Here is a 20,040-nt window from a genome sequence, read left to right as displayed (position 1 = left end):
AATACGTTAATGCCGTGGGCATTCTCCATCCCGCTAAGTGCACACTGATACTCTGCCTTCCCAGAGACTTCATGTCATCATGGTTTGGGGAGGTATCGAGGAAAGAAACACAATTGTTCTTCAACACAGAAGGCAATCACCTGAACCTTGAATCATGAACCTCAAAGTAGCAATATGTTTATTTACAAAATATACAGTTTCACAGAAACAGCTTCGCTTTATACACATAAACTTTAAAATTACACAGAACCATGTAAACGATGTGAAGTGTCTGGCCTGGCCAAAGCCGATGGGAGGGCCTACTTTTGGGGTGACATCCCTCCCTCCCCTCACTTCATTAGCCACCAACCAGGAGCCCCAGATGGGTCGTGCCTAATTTGCATAAAGAAGCTGATTGCAGCTGCCCAGCTCAATCTAACACAAAAACCAAGGTGTCCGACTTCTTAGACACCACCCACAGGGACAGGCCTGTTAAAAGAACAAAAATGCAATCAAGGAAACAACAATGGAGATGAGTATCACATGCATTCCAGAGGCGTCCAACCTTCTAGCACACATGTCAGTCGCCAGGGCCGGCAGTTCCACTCTAAAGTCACATGGATTCTTAAATGCACCTTTAAAAGCTTGTGGAATTTTTTTTTTTTTTTTTTTTTTTTTTTTTTTTTTTAAGAAGAAAACCACTTTGGAGCTTTGGTTATTCGTATGATGAAGACACTGGACAGGCATTATCATAGGGCAGGATCTTTGGCAAATTCCTCTCCAATGCGTCCTAGATGTTCGCCCTCGTCAGAGCCAGACAATGGTGTCGAGAGAAGGTTATTTCTAAACCAGCTTACTGTCTTTCCCTACAGAACCTTCCCTTGGGGATCTTCACAATAAACTGGCTTCAGAAACTCTCTCTCTCTAGTTTTGTGTTAATACAAGCAACAGAAATTTAAAAAAATAAGACGGTTGAACAAGTGTGAAAAATATTCGGGGAAAAAAATGCCTCTGATTAGCCAAATTACGGTTCAAGCCCCTTGGTGCTTCAGTGGAAGGAGGTGGGAAGAGTCTGCCTGGTGGCCTGGCACAAAGGTGCCACACGAAGGGGAAGCCCCCAGCAGGGAGCACTCAGGCCCATCCTGCTGAAAATAAACATGACCCCCTTGGGCATTCTTCCCTTTCCATGCCTTACAAGAAACAATGCTTATGAAAACCTACCAGTCAATTACAAAACGTTTTGAGAACAAGTATTCAAACTGCTAAAGAGCAATGCTCATTTTGGAGAAAGCGGGGGCCCTCTCCCTCCCAGCCCCAGAACCACCAGTGTCCCGGGGTACGCTGCCCTTGAGCAGAGTTCTTCCAAAGCCTCCAGCACCAACTCCCAGCTTTCTCCAGAGCTGGCCCTCACACGGACCTCCCAAGTCCAGGATCCCAGCAAAGATCTAAGGAACTCGGCACAGTTCCAAGGTGTCATCTGGAAGGCTTACCCTATCACTCACTCAACAACTCAAACCAGAAAAAAAGGACTCAAGTCCTAACCTTGCCCTGTGGAACCGGCAGGCCAGCCTGTCAAAAGGGCATACAAGAGTCACCCAAGAGAGAAGTCTCCCTCCCAACTCTCCTTTACCCTATTATTTAGAGGAACACCATGCGGGTCCCGGTGATTGCCTAACCTTTATGTTGCTACAAGAATAAGACGAAAGGAAGAAAACAGAACAGAACCTACGAGTTTCCACACTCGAAAACAGCTGGCCTGGGCCCCACCAGGACCTCAGACACCAACTGAGAGGGCGCTCAGCAAGAAATCAGCCAATACTTTTGGCTGCATCGTGCAAAAAGACAGGGTTTTTACATCGTGCAAAACAGGAAACTGAGTTACGAACACGGGCCACTTCAATCCCCCAACCAATCCCCTTTCCACAGAGAAGCGGCCACATTGTCCTTTTAACAAACAGAAGGAAACCTAAGAACCACGCACTGACCCACCACCCCAGGGCCCCTCGAGGGGAGCCCGAGGCCTCCCACCAGTGCCTCCCCCAGCCTGTCAGGCCGAGCTGAGGCAGAGGGCAAGCCACTAAGCAGGGGCAACTTAAGATGGTTGCTGTACAGACACTTTTGGTAAAAGACTTAACACGCAAGAAAAAGCTTACACGTATGGCTGTTCATTAACAGGCCGGGGAAACCGAACACCTCTCCCCAACACAGTGGAAGCAGAATAACAACTGGCACTCAGCCCAATAAGCGGGAATCTGTTAGCAATGATAGCAAAACACACAGCTACCATGGACCCTCATTTTCAACTGAGCCAAACGCGCTGCACATGGGTGTCCGGTCCACCTCCACTGCAGGGAACACAGCTCTGGCAGCAGCGCTGGCCAGCAAAGGTTGCATTCAGTCACTGGCTATGTACAGTTTCTACCTGGACAGTCTGTCCTTTTGCTTAGGCACCTGAATGGCAGAGATCTGCCCCCACCAGAGCTGAGAGTTCTGTGCTCAACTAAGAGAAGGGCTTAAGAAGCCCACTGTCGCTTCTGATTCCACGTTTGCAGCCTCCTCACCAGCCAGCAGTCAGTCCAGGAATAGCTTCCGGGAGCCCATCCGCGATCGGTTGGAACGGCGGATGTCAAACTTGGAGTCCCGGCACTTTTGGCAGACAAACACTTCCGGAACATTGGACTTCCGGATTTTCGCACAGGACAGGTGAATCCAGGTGTGGCACTCATTACACTCGATCATGGGGCGGCCAGCAAAGGGCTTCATGCAGAAGCAGGTCACGAGGTCCCAGGAATCGTCATCTGGAAGGAAAAACATTTATCTTAAGAAGGGAAGAGAAATTCCCATGATTCCTTGCCATCAGCAGGGCTTCCATGAAACCCATTACTCCACTGAGAAGAACACTCCACTTCCATGTGAGGCTGCCACTCTCTCTGAAAAGGCAGAAGGGGCTGCATAATGTGTGAGAACCAGCTATTACCCAAGCGATGCTTACTTTTTCTGAGACAGGGTCTCACTGTCACCCTGGCTAGAGTGTAGTGGCACAATCATACCTCACTGCAGCCTCAAACTCCTGCGCTCAAGCCATCGCCCACCTCAGCCTCCCAAGTAGCTGAGACTACAGGCACACACCACCAAGCTTGGCTAATTTTTGTACTTCTTTTTTTTAAATTGAAACGGAGTTTTGCTCTTGTTGCCCAGGCTGGAGTACAATGGTGTAATCTTGGCTCACTACAACCTCTGCCTCCTGGGTTCAAGTGATTCTCTTGCCTCAGCCTCCCAAGTAGCTGGGATTACAGGCGCCCACCACCACACCTAGTTAATTTTTTTATATTTTTAGTAGAGCCAGGATTTCACCATGTTGGCCAGGCTAGTCTCAAACTCCCGACCTCAGGTGATCCACCCACCTCAGCCTCCCAAAGTGTTAGGAGTACAGACGTGAGGCACCTTGTCCAGCCTAATTTTTGTATGTTTTTGTAGCAACAGGGCTTTGCCATGCGCCCAGGCTGGTCTCCAACCGAGCTGAACCAATCCAACCGCCTTAACCTCCCAAAGTGCTGGGATTACTGCTGGAGTCACTGCAACCAGCCTGGATGCTCACTTGGATGCTTACTTAGAACTACACCCTTTTACTGGCCACGGTGGCTTACACCTATAATCCCAGCACTTTGGGAGGCTGAGGAGGGCAGATCACCTGGGGTCAGAAGTTCGAGACCAGCCTGGCCAACATGGTGAAACCCCGTCTCTACTAAAAATACAAAAATTAGCCGAGTGTGGTGTTGTGTGCTTGTAGTCTCAGCTACTTGGGAGGCTGAGGCAGGAGAATCACTTGAACCCAGGAAGCAGAGATTGCAGTGAGCCAAGTTCGTACCATTGCACTCCAGCATGGGTGACAGAGGGAGACTCTTGTCTCCAGAAAAAACAAAAAAAAAAAAAAACTACATCCTTTTTATGTTCTGAGGTTTTAGAATCTCAGCTGTCTCTAATGATAATCAACCCTTTTCTAAACATCTCAATATCCACATTCCTGAAGCTCTTCTCCTTGAGAGAGTGGGGCTGTCACACTCTACGGCAGGAACCAGACTCTCTGCCCCAGAGAGATGATCCTTTAATAAATAATCTCTCTTGGGCCAGGCCCAGTGGCTCACACATGTAATCCCAGCACTTTGGGAGGCCGAGGTGGGAGGATCATCCTGGCCAACACGGTGAAACCCCCTCTCTAATAAAGATACAGAAAATTAGCTGGGTGTGGCCGCGTGCGCCTGCCGTCTCAGCTGCTCAGGAGGCTGAGACAGAACTGCTTGAACCCGGTAGGTGAAGGCTGCAGTGAGCCGAGATCATGCACTGCCCTCCAGCCTGGGCAACAGAGAGAGACTCTGTATTTAAAAAAAACAAACAAAACAAAACACCTCTCTTTAGACCAGGCAAGGTGGCTCATGCCTGTAATCCCAACACTTTGGGAGGCTGGGAGGCCAAGGCAGGTGAATCACCTTAGGTCAGGAGTTCGAGACCAGCCTGACCAATATGATAAAATCCCCTCTTTACTAAAAGTACAAAAATTAGCCGGGAGTGGTGGTGCACACCTGTAGTCCCAGCTACTCAGGAGGCTGGGAAAGGAGAATCGCTTGAACCTGGAGGCAGAGGCTGTAATGAGCCAAGATCGTGCCACTGCACTCCAGCCTGGGCAACAAGAGCGAAACTCCCGTCTCAAAAATAAATAAATAACCTCTCTTCTCACTACCAGCCAACAAGGGCCATCGTCCCTCAGGGACCACTCACCCGAGTCCACCATGATGTCTTCATCGTTGCCCGTGCTGTCCTCATCTCGGAACACCACCTGCTTTCCCTGCCGGACGATCGTCCGTTTGCCCTCAGTTTTTATTTCTTTGACCTGATCAGGTGACACAGTGGCACAAGAGCCACTTGAGGGAGTATCGGAGTCCCAGCCCGAACAGGGGTCACTGGGAGCCTGGGGGATATCCTGCAAGGTGGGACTCGTGGGGGTCTCCACATAGGGGTCAGCGGCTTCCAGCTTCAGCAAGCCCCCTCTGTACCCCTCCTTCGCGGGTGCATCACTGTCCCTGCGCTTCCTCTTCTTCTTCTTCTTCAGTTTGTCCGTCTTCTTTCTGTCCAGCAGGAAGTTACTAGGCTTGGCTCGCTGCAGGAGAGTGGGCTGCAGGTGGCTAAAGCAGCGGTCGGAGACTGGCAAGGGCACTGAGGACGCGATGTCTGAGAAACCCGCATCCCAGCCATCACTGTCAATGGTACCAGCGGTGCTGTTGGCAGGGCTGGGGCTGCTCCTTAAAGGGAGTTCCTAAAAAGACAGGGAAAGGTGGTGGGTTCCGGTTACTGTGACCAGTCATCGGTGACAAGATCAAGCCCCCAGCAGAGCCTCCCCAGCCAGCAAGCCAGGTCAGACCTCCAGAGATGTCTGCACAACTTTGAGCTTCTCTGCCCATCAGCATCACACTTGAAACAATAGTACCATGACTTCTGGCCAGGCGTGGTGGCTCACACCTGTAATCCCAGCATTCTGGGAGGCCGAGGCAGGCAGATCACTTGAGATCAGGAGTTTGAGACCAGCCTGGCCAACATGGTGAAACCCCATCTCTACTAAAAATATGAAAATTGGCTAGGCATGGTGGTGGGCAACTGTAATCCCAGCTACTTGGGAGGCTGAGGCAGGAGAATCACTTAAAACCCCAGGAAGCAAATGTTGCAGTGAGCTGAGATCACGCCACTGCACTCCAGCCTGGGCAATGGAGTGAGACTCCCTGTCAAAAAAAAAAAAAAGAACACAAAAACAATGCCATGAGTTTAATGTGATGCCACAAGGAGAGAAACTCCCTACTGAACCCTCAGCCCCATCTTAGATACAGGAAATTAGTTCAACAGTGTCTGTGGGAAGGAATGCTGTGGACACCCACACCTGTCTGCTTATCTTGCCCTCATTGTAAAAACCTTTCCTTCCATTTGCCCTCCGAAGAGAGAGATTGTTTTAAGTGAATTTAAATTAGTTTTGAGAATTTCCTGGCACACTTAAAAACTAGGCATTCCAAAATATTGCAAAATCTAAGTCGGGAATGACTGCCCCAAAGCGGCAAACTCAACTCTACGGTTCCTTCAGATCACAAGCATGTCATCTGCAAACAGTGGAACACTCTCCTTCTTGGAAAGCAGGCAATAGGCTGGCCACAGTGGCTCATGCCTGCAACCCCAGCACTTTGGGAGGCCGAGGTAGATGGATCACCTGAGGTCAGGAGTTCAAAACCAGCCAGGCCAACATGGTAAAACCCCCTCTACTAAAAATACCAAAAAAATTAGCTGGGAGTGGTGGCAGGTGCCTGTAATCCCAGCTATTTGGGAGGCTGAAGCAGGGAGAATTGCTTGAACCCAGGAGGCAGAGGTTGCAGTGAGTCAAGATTAGACCACTGCACTCTAGCCTAAGCCACAGAGCAAGACTCCATCTCAAAAAAAGAAAAGAAAGCAGGCATTAGCCACCTATGTAGCAGATGGAAATAAACCCATGCTGGCAGTTTGCCTCCTAGAAATATAATGAATGCAGCTGGGCACAGTGGCTTGTGTCTGTAAACCCAGCACTCTGGGAGTCCAAGGCAGGAGAATCACTACCTCCAGACCAGCCCAGGCAACACAGTAAGACCTTGTCTCTACAAAAAATAAAATTACAGCCAAACCCAGTGGCTCACGCCTGTAATCCCAGCACTTTGGGAGGCCAAGGCAAGGTGGGTCACTTGAGCCCAGGAGTTTGAGACCAACCTGGGCAACATAGCAAAACCCCGTATCTACTAAAAATACAAAAATGAGGCCAGGCGCGGTGGATCAAGCCTGTAATTCCAGCACTTTGGGAGGTCGAGGCGGGTGGATCACGAGGTCAAGAGATCGAGACCATCCTGGTCAACATGGAGAAACCCCGTCTCTACTAAAAATACAAAAAATTAGCTGGGCATGGTGGCGCGTGCCTGTAATCCCAGCTACTCAGGAGGCTGAGGCAGGAGAATTGCCTGAACCCAGGAGGCGGAGGCTGCGGTGAGCCGAGATCGCACCATTGCACTCCAGCCTGGGTAACAAAAGCGAAACTCCGTCTCAAAAAATAAATAAAATAAAATAAAATACAAAAATTAGCTAGGCACGGTGGCAGGCCTGTAGTCCCAGCTACTTGGAAGGCTGAGGTAGGAGGATCACTTCAGCACAGAAGACAGAGAGTGCAGTGAGCCGAGATTGTGCCACTGCACTCAGCCTGGGCAACAGAGCAAGACCTGTCTCAAAAACCAAAAAAAAATCTGGATTCTTCGATTTTGAGCTTCATAGAATAGAATATAAACGAGGCCTGAAGTTTGAGCAGCACAGCAGCTCTACTCCAGTCCTGCCCTCTTCTCTGCAAGTAAAAAAAAAAAAAACACTTCTCTTCACCTACAAAGTTGTAGCCATGAGTCCCTGAAGACACCAATACATATTTCCAACAGGCAGGAAGCTTCATAAAAGGCAGAGTGAGCCGGGCGCGGTGGCTCAAGCCTGTAATCCCAGCACTTTGGGAGGCCGAGGCAGGTGGATCACGAGGTCAAGAGATCGAGACCATCCTGGTCAACATGGTGAAACCCCGTCTCTACTAAAAATACAAAACATTAGCTGGGCATGGCGGCACGTGCCTGTAATCCCAGATACTCAGGAGGCTGAGGCAGGAGAATTGCCTGAACCCAGGAGGCGGAGGTTGCGGTGAGCCGAGATCGCGCCATTGCACTCCAGCCTGGGTAACAACAGCGAAACTCCGTCCCAAAAAAAAAAAAAAAAAAAGTTTACTAAACCATTTTCTAGACAACCGGGCATTTTCTACCAGTTTTAGAACCATTTCCCTAGCTAATCCAAACTCCCAAGAAACAGATTTCTGCCAGACTAGTCATCACAAGCAGCCCCTTCCAAATCTGCTGACCCAATGACCAGTCACAAGCCCACAGATTTGCAGGAGGCCCTGGGGTTTGACTACCCATCAAGAAAGGTCTCAGAAGCTCAGAAGATTACCTCCTTCGGATAAGGGATGTAGCCAGCATAGGCCAAGACAAAAGTGCAGAATTTGTTGAAGTCCTCCACAGTCCGGCGCCTCTTGCAACTGGGGGAGTATTCCTATTATGGGGAGAGAAAAGGGAACATTTGCAGGGGAAGCTTCTAGGTGGCATCAGAAACAAAAGAAAGTAAGCTGGAACTTTTGCAGTCAACCACTCAAAAAATACTGTTAGACTTAAACAGTCCACAAACAAGATTAAGTTCAAGTCAAGAAATAACACCATTTAGAAAGCCGAAAGAGGAGTATTAAGACTTTATGCCAAGAATGCTGGGATATCAGCTGGGAGATAAAAACTTACACAAAAGTCCATTTCTTTGCACTCGTGATATTTTCTGACTTTATCTATTAGTCTCCACAAGCCTATCAAGAGAAGCTCTAATAACTGCTTTTTGCTACAGATTTTCCATTCTGAATATGAACTCCTTCAGCAGCTGTAACTGACGTATGTTAAGTGATTTCAAAAATCAACCACTCGCCTGCGGAGGAGGCTCATGGCACTTTGGGAGGCTGAGATGGGCGGATCACCTGAGGTCAGGAGTTCGAGGCCAGCCTGACCAACAAGGTGAAACTCCATCTCTACTAAAAATACAAAAATTACCCGGGAGTGGTGGTGCACCCCTGCAATCCCAGCTACTCAGGAGACTGAAGCAGGAGAATCAGTTAAACACTGGAGACAGAGGTTGCAGGGAACCGAGATCTGGTCACTGCACTCCAGCCGAGAGGACAGAAAAAAAAAAAATCAACCACTCATTCTCCAGAGCTCTCTGAGGCCGGGACCCTGGAGCTGAATCTTGGCTGATCATGACCAGCTAGGGCCACTGAGGACCCCTCTCTCCTACTCAGGGGGTTTCCTCCACTCCCCTAGCAGTCCGGGTGCCAGACACTCAAATGTCTCAACTCACAATAAACGAGGAACCTTACTGCAAAGCGTAGTCCCACATTTAAATGGCACAGTGGAGGTTTTTGCTAGAGGGTTCCAGCCCCATTCAATTGGAAACACCCATCACAAGAAGAGATTTTCTCCTAAGAGAGCACAACGAGGAGATGGAGATCTTATTTGCTCCTAAGCAAAACAAGTGTGCTGTGTTGCTGTTTATTCGCCCAGCACGTTCCCTGAGGTTCCTTTCAGAGCCCGTCCGACCCACCCCCATCCTTCCTGGAGAGGTGGTGGTATCGTCCCAGCGCCCGGGGCCGCAGCTCTGCTGAGGGACAGCCGGGGGAAATGGGGGGCAGGGGTCTCGGGCAATCCCTCCCGCCGCGAGGAGCAGGCAGGCGGCCCGCGGGTTAGCTTTGAGGGAGTCCATCCTCTTTGTAAATTACTTTTTCCACCTGGTTCGGGCAAACCTCCTCCTCTTCCAACCGCTCGGACCCCAGGGCGAGGGGAGGAGCGGAGGCAAAGATCATTGATGCCCGCGCTCTCCGCACTGGCGAGCCTGCCCAGCTACGGGAACCGCGGGCCGCCACTCGGGCCTCCAACTCCCGGGAAGAACTTTTCTTTCGAAGGGGAACCAGCAGAAGTGGGTCAGGAACCCGGGGGCCGAGTGGAGAGCGACGGCGGCCTCGAGCCGGGGCGCGCTGGGGGTACCAGCGCGCGAGGACTGGGGGGGCTCCACGCCGCCCCCACCCGGCCCACGCCGCCCGCCCGCCTCCTCGGAAAGCAGATGGCGGGGCGGCCCCCACCCACTCTCCCGCGTGGCAGCCGCCCCCTGCGACACTCGGCCCCGGAAGATGCGGGGCCCATCCCGCAGGGATGTTGAGGGGGACGCCAGGCAGGATTGGGGGGGTCCCAGGCCGGGGAACCCCCTGCGAACCCCCAGGGACGGCAGCGAGACCGGCGGGCTCCAGCGCCGCCTCCCCTCCCCCACTCGCCAGCGGCCGCCGGACCCGCACCCCCGACACTGACGCGCCTCCGCTGGGGGAGGGGGCCGCTTGGGGTAGGGGGGGCGGCAGGGAGCCCTGAAGGCCGATCCCCGGAAGGAGGGGGAGAAAGCCGGGGCGGAGCCAGCAGAGCTCGAGGGCGGGGGGCGGAGGGCGGGGGGCCGGGGCCCGGAGGAGGCGGCCAGCGCGCCGGGGGACGGTGGGGGGGAAGCAGGACTTGGGTCCCCAGACCGGGAGGGGCCCTCGAAAGCCGTAGGGGGCGGGGGCCGATCCGGCCGCGCGCGGAGTCAGGGGGCGGGGCGCGGGCCATCGGGCCCGGGGGATCAGGGGAGCTGCGGGGGGCCGCGGGAGCCGAGCCCGATGCGAGGGGGGCCGCAAAGTCTCCGAGAGCTGCGGGAGCCTGGGGCGGGCGGCGGCTCAGACCGCGTCCCGGGGGGCGGGGAAAGAGTAAGCAGGCCAGCCGGGAGGCGCTGGGGGCGCCGGCAGGTCCCGGGGCGACCCGAGGCCGGAGAAAAGCGGCCCCGAAGAGAGGGATGGGCGCAACGGCCCCGGGAAAAGGGCGCGGGGAGAACGCGGAGGTCCGTGGAAAGGACGCGGAGGCGAGGCCCGGCGGGGAGGACCGAGCGCGGGCCCGGGCAGGGGGCGGGGGTTGGGCTCCCGGGGAGGCCGTCGAGGGGAAAGCGAGGGAGGGGGAGGGCGGCGCTCGGGGTGACCGGGGTCCGGCTGCCTGAGGAGCGCAGCATCGCGGAGGGGGTGGTCGGGGGCGATTCGGACGCAGCTTCACTCACCTCTGGGTGGAAGTCGGCGGCGCAAGAGTCAGAGTCCATGTTCCGGGCGAGGGGCGGCGGCTCCGAGAGTACAGGGGCTAGGATGCGGGAGCGGGGCTGCCCGGGGCTGGGGGCTCGGGCGGCTGCGCAGGGCGAGGGCGGACCCGGGGGGGGGGGGTCGCCCGGGCTGGAGGTGATGGGGGGCTCAGGGCGTCGCGTCTCTGGTTCTGTGACCCCGGACTGGCGGTTCCACCGCCGAGCGGAGTGGGCGATGCAGCTCCAGCGGCGGCAGAGGCGGGAGAGTCGCTGCGGGGGGCGGCGGCGGCGGCAGCGGCAGCGAGCGGGAACCCGACCGGCTCCCCGACCTGACGCCCAGTTCGGCTCGTGTCTCGGGAGGGAGGGCGGGAGAGCCGTGAGGGCTGCCGGGAAATGTAGTCTGGGTGACGACTGGAGGCTGGCGGCGAGGGGCGGGGCGCGGGGGCGGGCGCAGTGCCTTGTGGGAGTCGTAGTCCACGGCCTCAGCAGTGCTGCGCACAAAGACACCCTTGAGGACTCCAACCCCCAGGAGGCGTCGCGGCGGCGGCCCGGTGTGTGGCGGAGGGTCTTCTGGACTCCAGGCCGCGGGAGCGGGGGAAGTGCGGGGGCCCGCGCCGGCTCGGCCGCGGGGGGAGGGGCAGTGTGAGCGGTAGCGCCTCGGTCTCGGCGGAGGCGGGGGCGGGGGCGGGGGCTGGGGGGGGTCCCTGCAGCGGTGGGGGCGGGGCTGACGGCCCAAGTAGCGAAGGGCGGCGGCGGCTGGCACCTCCCCTTCCTCCTCTCCTGCTTGGGGTTCGCGCCCCTTTGTGGGGCGGGGGTCCCCGAGGTCCGGCCGGGAGTGGGGGCGGCGGGGGCGGGGATGCTGACGTCGCGGCCTCCCGGGGCACCGCTCACCACTCCCCGCTGAGGGCGGAGTCGCCGCCCGGGCCCCCGCGCCAGGCCGGGCGGAGCGAACTTGTTTTCGCGACTGCCGTTTTCGCGCTGCTGCCTGCTCCGGGCCCGCGGGACCGGGGCTGGACCGGGCTCTTCTGTAGGCGTCTGCGGGATTCACTCGTGGGGGCCGGGTTCGGGCATTAAAAACCCGGCGCCAGCGTTGTCAGCGTTCTAAAGAGGTGCGCCTTCCGTTCGCTCTCTCTTGCCGCCTGCGCTTCACCTTGGGACGGACAGGCCGTTTTCCCTCCCACTCTCCTGAGGATCCTCGGAGGAGTCGGGGCCGCAGGGCGAGGCGAAGACGCGGTGTTTGGTGCGTGTTTGCTGCTGTTTACCTGGCATGGGCGGTGTGTAAACGCTGGACCGCAGAGCATCCGACAGCGGTACGAGTGGAAGGCTGGCCGGACACGGAGGGGACTGCCCTGATGAGATGACCAAAAGGCAGCCTGAGGGTCTGTAACGTTCCCAATAACCATCCGAAGGGGCGGCGGGGGTGCGGTGGGGTGTAAGTACAAAACGAAGCTGATTCCGTGACCTGTTCGCTATCTTCGAAGAAGTTAAAGGGGAGTGACTCAAAATTTAAAATTCAAATTAGAAAACAAAACTCTTGGAGATACTAGTAAGATATTTGACAGGCGCAGAATGCTCTATCAGCCGGCTGTTGCTATTTCAGGGGTTACGATCATTCCGATGGAAACGTTTAATAGGAGACGGCGTCAATCTTAGAAATACTTCTCTGAGCCTCAGTTTCCTAAGCTGTTAAATTTTTAGCATAGTGCCTGGCTAAATAAATCGTAGATTACTGTTCTCGTTGTTTCTGTTGTTTTATTATTTATGCGATATTGTAGCCCATTGGAGGGCTCCCAAGAGATGATAAATTGAGGTGCCTTACAAGATAAAACAAAATTACTATGATTAAAAACAGAGACATTGGCTGATTAACAACTTTTTTTTTTTTTTTTTTTTTTTTTTTTTTTTTTTTTTGAGACGGAGTTTCGCACTTGTTGCCCAAGCTGGAGTGCAATGGCATGATCTCGGCTCACTGCAATCTCTGCCTCCCGGGTTCAAGGGATTCTCCTGCCTCAGCCTCCGAAGTAGCTGGAATTACAGGCATATGTCACCACGACAGGCTAATTTTGTATTTTTAGTAGAGATGGGGTTTTACCATGTTGGTCAGGCTGGTCTCAAACTCCTGACCTCAGGTGATCCGCCCGCCTCGGCCTCCCAAAGTACAGGGATTACAGGTGTGAGCCACCACGCCCAGCCAACAAGAACTTACACAATTGCACGTTCAAATGATTTAGCCAGATTTGGAATGTTACCTGGTTACTGTGACCGTAGCAGATGTCCTGAGGTTGGCTAGTATTGCCCAAGGTCATATTGACAAGGAGCAACTTGTTTTGCCAGAATAAGAAACATAGCTAAGGAGGTGATGATCCTGTTGGTAGTTTAAAGATACAAATACCAAAAAGAATAATTATTAGAAGGCCTGGCAAGGTGGCTCACACCTGTAATCCAGCACTTTGGGAGGCCGAGGCCAGCAGATGACCTGAGGTCAGAAGTTCAAGACCAGCCTCACCAACACTGCAAAACCCCGTCTCTACTGAAAATACAAAATTAGAGTTAGCTGGGCATGGTGGTACATGCCTGTAATCCCAGCTACTTGGGAGGGTGAAGCAGGAGAATCGCTTGAACCCCAGAGGCAGAGGTTGCAGTGAACAGAGATCACGCCATTGCACTTCAGCCTGGGCAACAATAGCGAAACTCCATCTAAAAATAAATAAATAAAAAGATTATTAGAGGCAAAACCCAAGTGAAAGAAGAAGGAATTTTTTTTTAACCTGATCATTATCTCCTATGGTAAATGTTTCACATAATAAACATTAAATCTTTCCCCACATACACACAGATTAAGAAATTCTCGGCCGGGCGCGGTGGCTCAAGCCTGTAATCCCAGCACTTTGAGAGGCCGAGGCGGGTGGATCACGAGGTGGAGAGATCAAGACCATCCTGGTCAATGTGGTGAAACCCCGTCTCTACTAAAAATACAAAACATTAGCTGGGCATGGTGGTGCATGCCTGTAATCCCAGCTACTCAGGAGGCTGAGGCAGGAGAATCGCCTGAACCCAGGAGGCGGAGGTTGCGGTGAGCCGAGATCGCGCCATTGCACTCCAGCCTGGGTAACAAGAGCGACACTCTGTCTCAAAAAAAAAAAAAAAAAAAAAAAAAATTCTCAATCTGAACAGTGTTTGAGAGACAGAACAAGAAAAGAAAAGAAATTCTCAAATTGGGAATGAATTGAAGGACTTGCTCAGAATAATGGACTTACTGACAAAACTGAGCCTAGAATTCAGGAGTGTATATTGGACTCCTTGGTCACATTAAGGAAGAAAAATCTCAAACATTGATTAAGTCAGGGAACAGATACTCAGATCCAAGTGATAACTTTTGCTCAGAATGGGTATTCACGCCAGGCAGGCATGGTAGCTCAGTAAACTCAACACTTTGGGTGGCCTAGGCGGGAGGATCCCATGAGCCCGGGAGTTCCAGACCAGCCTGGGCAACATAGGGAGACCCTGTCTTAAAAAAAAAAAAAAAGGCTGGGTGTGGTGGCTCACGTCTGTAATCCCAGCACTTTGGGAGACCAAGGCGGGCGGATCACAAGGTCAAGAGATTGAGACCATAGTTCTGGCCAACATGGTGAAACCTTGTCTCTACTAAAAATTCAAAAATTAGCCGGGTGTGGTGGCGTGTGCTACTTGGGAGGCTGTGGCACTAGAATCGCTCGAACCCAGGAGGCAGAGGTTGCAGTGAGACGAGATAAAGCCACTGCAATCCAGCCTGAGCAACAGAGGCAGATGCCATCTCAAAACAAAACAAAATTAGGTGGGTGTGGTGGTGCACACCTGTAGTCCGAACTACTTGGGAGGCTGAGGCAGGAAGATCCCTTGAGCCCAGGAGTTCTGAGGTTGCAGTGAGCCATGATCATGCCATTGGACTTCAGCCTGGGTGACAGAGGAAGACCCTGTCTCACACCAAAAAAAATTGCTGGGCACGGTAGCTCATGCCTGTAATCCCAGTAAATTTAGAGAGGCTGAGGCAGGCGGATCACCTGAGGTCAGGAGTTGGAGACTGGTCTGACCAATGTGACGAAACCTCATCTCTACTAAAAATACAAAAATTAGCCAGGCAGGCCGGGCGCGGTGGCTCAAGCCTGTAATCCCAGCACTTTGGGAGGCCGAGGCAGGTGGATCACGAGGTCAAGAGATCGAGACCATCCTGGACAACATGGTGAAACCCTGTCTCTACTAAAAATACAAAAATTAGCTGGGCATGGTGGCACGTACCTGTAATCCCAGCTACTCAGGAGGCTGAGGCAGGAGAATTGCCTGAACCCAGGAGGCGGAGGTTGCGGTGAGCCGAGATCGCGCCATTGCACTCCAGCCTGGGTAACAAGAGCGAAACTCCGTCTCAAAAAAAAAAAAAAAAAAAAAAAAATTAGCCAGTCATGGTTGGGGGTGGTGCCTATAATCCCTGCTACTCAGGAATCTGAGACAGGAGAATCTCTTGAACCCGGGAGGCAGAGGTTGCAGTGAGCTGAGATCGCACCACTGAACTCCGGCATTGACAAGAAGAGCAAAACTCCGTCTCAAAAACAAAAAACAAAATGGATAGTCAATAGTTTTTGTTTGTTTGTTTGTTTGTTTGTTTTGGTGGAGAGGCTTACAGGCATGAGCCATCCTTCCAGACTTAGATATTTCTTGAATATGTTTCTAGTAAATAGTAATTCTTTTTTTTTTTTTTTTGAAACCTCCCGGGTTCAAGCAATTCTCCTGCCTCAGCCTGCCGAGTAGATGGGATTAGAGGCATGCACCACTATGCCCCACTAATTTTTTTTTAGAGAGGGAATTTCACTCTTGTTGACCAGGCTAGAGTGCTGTGGCACGATCTTGGCTCACTGCAACCTCTGCCTCCTGGGTTCAAGCAATTCTCCTGCTTCAGTCTCCCAAGTAGCTGGGATTACAGGCATGCACCACTATGCCTGGCTAATTCTAATTTTGTATTTTTAGTAGAGAAGAAGTTTCACTGTGTTGGTCAGGCTGGTCTCAAACTCCTGACCTCAGGTGATCCACCTGCCTCGGCACCCCCAAAGTGCTAGGATTAAGAATAATTAATGGCCGGGCGCGGTGGCTCAAGCCTGTAATCCCAGCACTTTGGGAGGCCGAGGCGGGTGGATCACGAGGTCAAGAGATCGAGACCATCCTGGTCAACATGGTGAAACCCCGTCTCTACTAAAAATACAAAAAATTAGCTGGGCATGGTGGCATGTGCCTGTAATCCCAGCTACTCAGGAGGCTGAGACAGGAGAATTGCCTGAACCCAGGAGGCGGAGGTTGCGGTGAGCCGAGATAGCGCCATTGCACTCCAGCCTGGGTAACAAGAGCGAAAACTCCGTCTTAAAAAAAAAAAAAAAAAAAGAATAATTAATGGCGCCTGGCCTAAGAGTGACTCTTGGTGCATAGATATGACTTGTACCTTCCTGCTATTCCAGTGAAAGAGAAAACTTCGTGAAAAAGGACCTGTTTTGTCTCCTATTTCCCTTAGAAATACAGCCTTTGGGCCAGATGAGGTGGCTCACGCCTGTAATCCCAGCACTTTGGGAGGCTGAGGCGGGCGGATCACGAGGTCAAGAGATCAAGACCATCCTCGCCAACATGGTGAAACCCCGTCTCTACTAAAAAATAAAAAAATTAGCTGGGCCTGGTGGCATGCACCTGTAGTCCCATATACTCAGGAGGCTGAGGCAGGAGAATTGCTTGGATCTGGGAGGCAGAGGCTGCAGTGAGCTGAGATCGCGCCACTGCACTCCAGCCTGGCGCCTGGCGATAGAGCAAGACTTGGTCTAAGAAAAAAAAAATAAAGAAATACAGCCTTTGGAGGAAATCTATACATTAATGTTTACCATCCTTTCCCTAAATTCAAAAACAGGACTATAACACTCAAGAGTTGCCCCAAACAATGGGATAATATGTAGCTGTGAAGTAATAAATTTTATTTTCTCTGTGTGACAGGCTTAGGTTTGTTCAGTATCTCTGGTTTTTTTCTCAGGTATGTTGTACTACTCGGGCTGCAGGGGGCGAATCTAAAATTCCTTGATTAATTGAAGAACATTCACCACAGTAGCCACATCCTTGGAGTCCATGATTCTTTGTTTTCTGCTAAAAACAAAACCTAATTATACCTACTGCTGAATACTAATTCTCAGATGATTATAGTTACTTAGGAGAGGAGGAAAAAGCCAACATTAGCACAGGTTGCAACAAGTTAAAAATACTAAGAATACCATGGTTTCCCAGTAAGTAACTTGAGAATGTGGTTATTTTAATTGAGTTACCAAATATAGCTTCACCTTCCTTAAATCTCAGCAGCTACACTACATCCACTTGAGAAAATATGTGAGAAGGCTTTCTGTCTCCCATTTTAGCTCTGTGCTTGAGTGCCGGTGTGAGTAGAACCAAAGGTTTGCTTTTCGAATGTTGCAATTTTTTTTTTTTTTTTTTTTTTTTTTTTTTTTTTTGAGACAGAGTTTCATTCTTGTTACCCAGGCTGGAGTGCAATGGCGCAATCTAGGCTCACTGCAACCTCCGCCTCCTGGGTTCAGGCAATTCTCCTACCTCAGCCTCCTGAGTAGCTGGGATTACAGGCACGTGCCACTATGCCCAGCTAATTTTTTGTATTTTTAGTAGAGACGGGGTTTCACCATGTTGACCAGGATGGTCTCAATCTCTTGACCTAGTGGTCCACCCGCCTTGGCCTCCCAAAGTGCTGGGATTACAGGCTTGAGCCACCGCGCCCACCTGAATGTTGCAATTTTTTGTTCAGCTTAATAGTTTTTTGTTGTGTTTTGGTTTTTGGTTTTTGTTTTTCAGATGGAGGTTCTGTTGCCCAGGCTTCAGTGCAGTGGCAGGATCTCGGCTCACTGCAACCTCTGCTTCCCAGGTTCAAGCCATTCTCCTGCCTCAGCCTCCCAAGTAACTGGGACTGCAAGCGCACAACACCACGCCCAGCTAATTTTTTGTATTTTTAGTAGAGACAGGGTTTCACCATGCTGGCCAAACTGGTCTCGAACTGCTGATCTCACCCACCTCGGCCTCCCAAAGTGCTGGGATTACAGGCCCAGGCTTCGTTTTTTTTTTTTTAGCCTGGAGTGCAGTGGTGCAAACACTATAGCCTAGGCCTCCTGAGCTCAGGTGACCCTCGCAGTGCAGTGTCACTGCACTCCAGCCTGGCGACAGAGAGAGACTGTCTCAAAAAAAAAGAAAGAAAATAGTGCTGGGCGTGGTGGCTCACACCTGTAATCCCAGCACTTTGGGAGGCCGAGGCGGGTGGATCACAAGGTCAAGAGCTCAAGACCATCCTGGTCAATATGGTGAAACCCCGTCTCTACTAAAAAATACAAAAAAATTAGCTGAGCATGGTGGCACGTGCCTGTAATCCCAGCTACTCAGGAGGCTGAGGCAGGAGAATTGCCTGAACCCAGGAGGCGGAGGTTGCAGTGAGCCGAGATCGCGCCATTGCACTCCAGCCTGGGTAACGAACAAAACTCCACCTCAAAAAAAAAAGAAAAAAAATAATAATAATAATTTCTAGAATATATATCATCAGCATTTCACATAGTGAATCTGACCTACACATAGAAAAATCAGATTAGTTTCTTGTGTTCATACTGGTAGAATATAAAGGTAACAGCTAAAGGCTGGGTGAGGTGGCTCATGCCTGTAATCCCAGCACACTGGGAGGCTAAGACAGTTAGACCAATTGAGGTCAGGAGTTCAAGACTAGCCTGGCCAATATGGTGAAACCACGTCGGTACAAAGCATACAAAAATTAGCCTGGCACAGTGGCTCATGCCTGTAATCCCAACATTTTGCGAGCCTGAGGTGGGTGGATTACCTGAGGGCAGGAGTTCAAGACCAGCCTAGCCAACACGGTGAAACCCCATCTCTACCAAAAAATACAAAATTAGCCAGGCGTGATGGTGCGTGCCTGGAATCCCAGCTGCTCAAGAGGCTGAGGCAGGAGAATCACTTGAACTCAGGAGGTGGAGGTTGCAGTAAGCCTTGATTGTGCCACTACACTCCAACCTGGGTGACAGAGTGAGACTTTGTCTCAAAAAAAAAAAAAAATAGCAGTTATATGTGGTAAGTGCATTATTATTATTATTATTATTTTTTTTTTTTTTGAGACGGAGTTTTGCTCTTGTTACCTAGGCTGGAGTGCAATGGCGCAATCTTGGCTCACTGCAACCTCCGCCTCCCGGGTTCAGGCAATTCTCCTGCCTCAGCCTCCTGAGTAGCTGGGATTACAGGTACACGCCACCATGCCCAGCTAATTTTTTGTATTTTTAGTAGAGACGGGGTTTCACCATGTTGACCAGGATGGTCTCGATCTCTTGACCTCGTGATCCACTCGCCTCAGCCTCCCAAAGTGCTGGGATTACAGGCTTGAGCCACCGCGCCCGGCTGGTAAGTGCCACTCTAAGGTATATGCCATACCTTAGAAAACCAGGAATCTGAAAAAAATCAGTATATAATACAAGAAAAGACACAATCACTGTGGATGTTACCAAGGCTAAGGGGTGTGTTCCTAAATATTCTCAAAGAAAAAAAAGAGTTAACAGTCTAATTTTTTTTTTTTTTTTTTTTTTTTTTTTGGAGACAGAGTCTTATTCTGTCCTTCAGGCTGGAGTGCAGTGGCAAGATCTTGGCTCACTGTAGCATTCTCCTCCCAGGTTCAAGTGATTCTCCTGCCTCAGCCTGAGTAGCTGGGACGACGAATGTGTGCCATTGCGCTCAGCTAACTTTTGTATTTTGTTGTAGAGATGGGGTTTCACCATGTTGACCAGGCTGTAAACAGCTACTTTTTTTTTTTTTTTTTTTTTTTTTTTTCTGAGATGGAGTCTGGCTCTGTTGTCAAGTTATAGTACAGTGGCTCAATCTCAGCTCACTGCAATGGTGAAACCCTGTCTCTACTAAAAATACAAAAAGTAGCTGGGCATGGTTGTGGACACCTGTAGTCCCAGCTATTCGGAAAAGTGAGGCAGGAGAATCACTTGAACCCGGGAGGCAGAGTTCAAGTGGTCAACAAAGCGAGACTCCGTCTCAAAATAAATAAATACATAAATATCAAAATTAAGTTTTTTAAAAAAATAATACCATTATTTTTTTATTTTTATTTTTTTTGAGACGGAGTTTCGCTTTTGTTACCCAGGCTGGAGTGCAATGGCACGATCTCGGCTCCCCGCAACCTCCGCCTCCTTGGTTCAGGCAATTCTCCTGCCTCAGCCTCCTGAGTAGCTGGGATTACAGGCACGC

General features: G+C 51.4%; 1 protein-coding gene across 1 annotated transcript; it reads right to left on the bottom strand.

The window, feature by feature from the left end:
* Positions 1 to 152: 152 nt before the first annotated feature.
* On the bottom strand, positions 153 to 11,099 carry PHF13 (PHD finger protein 13). Its single transcript, XM_039474485.2, has 4 exons — positions 10,723 to 11,099; positions 8,014 to 8,115; positions 4,756 to 5,290; positions 153 to 2,777 (listed from the first exon to the last, which is right to left on the bottom strand). Exons 1-4 carry the CDS (start codon positions 10,759 to 10,761, stop codon positions 2,551 to 2,553), a joined length of 903 nt encoding a protein of 300 aa, XP_039330419.1. The 5' UTR covers positions 10,762 to 11,099; the 3' UTR covers positions 153 to 2,550.
* Between the last annotated feature and the right edge of the window lie 8,941 nt (positions 11,100 to 20,040).

Source organism: Saimiri boliviensis, chromosome 11 (genome assembly GCF_048565385.1).
Source record: "Saimiri boliviensis isolate mSaiBol1 chromosome 11, mSaiBol1.pri, whole genome shotgun sequence".
Taxonomy (NCBI): domain Eukaryota; kingdom Metazoa; phylum Chordata; class Mammalia; order Primates; family Cebidae; genus Saimiri; species Saimiri boliviensis.
The sequence above is the reverse complement of the archived record's forward strand: the minus strand, read 5'-3'. Positions and strand labels throughout refer to the sequence as shown.

What these genes read in the sequence shown, in the direction of transcription:
- PHF13 (XM_039474485.2), bottom strand. Translation starts at nt 10,761, where the DNA reads ATGGACTCTGACTCTTGCGCCGCCGACTTCCACCCAGAG. An exon ending in CCGCCGACTTCCACCCAGAG is followed by an intron (nt 8,116 to 10,722) that starts GTGAGTGAAGCT and finishes TCCCCATAATAG; the next exon opens with GAATACTCCCCCAGTTGCAA. An exon ending in ACATCCCTTATCCGAAGGAG is followed by an intron (nt 5,291 to 8,013) that starts GTAATCTTCTGA and finishes CTGTCTTTTTAG; the next exon opens with GAACTCCCTTTAAGGAGCAG.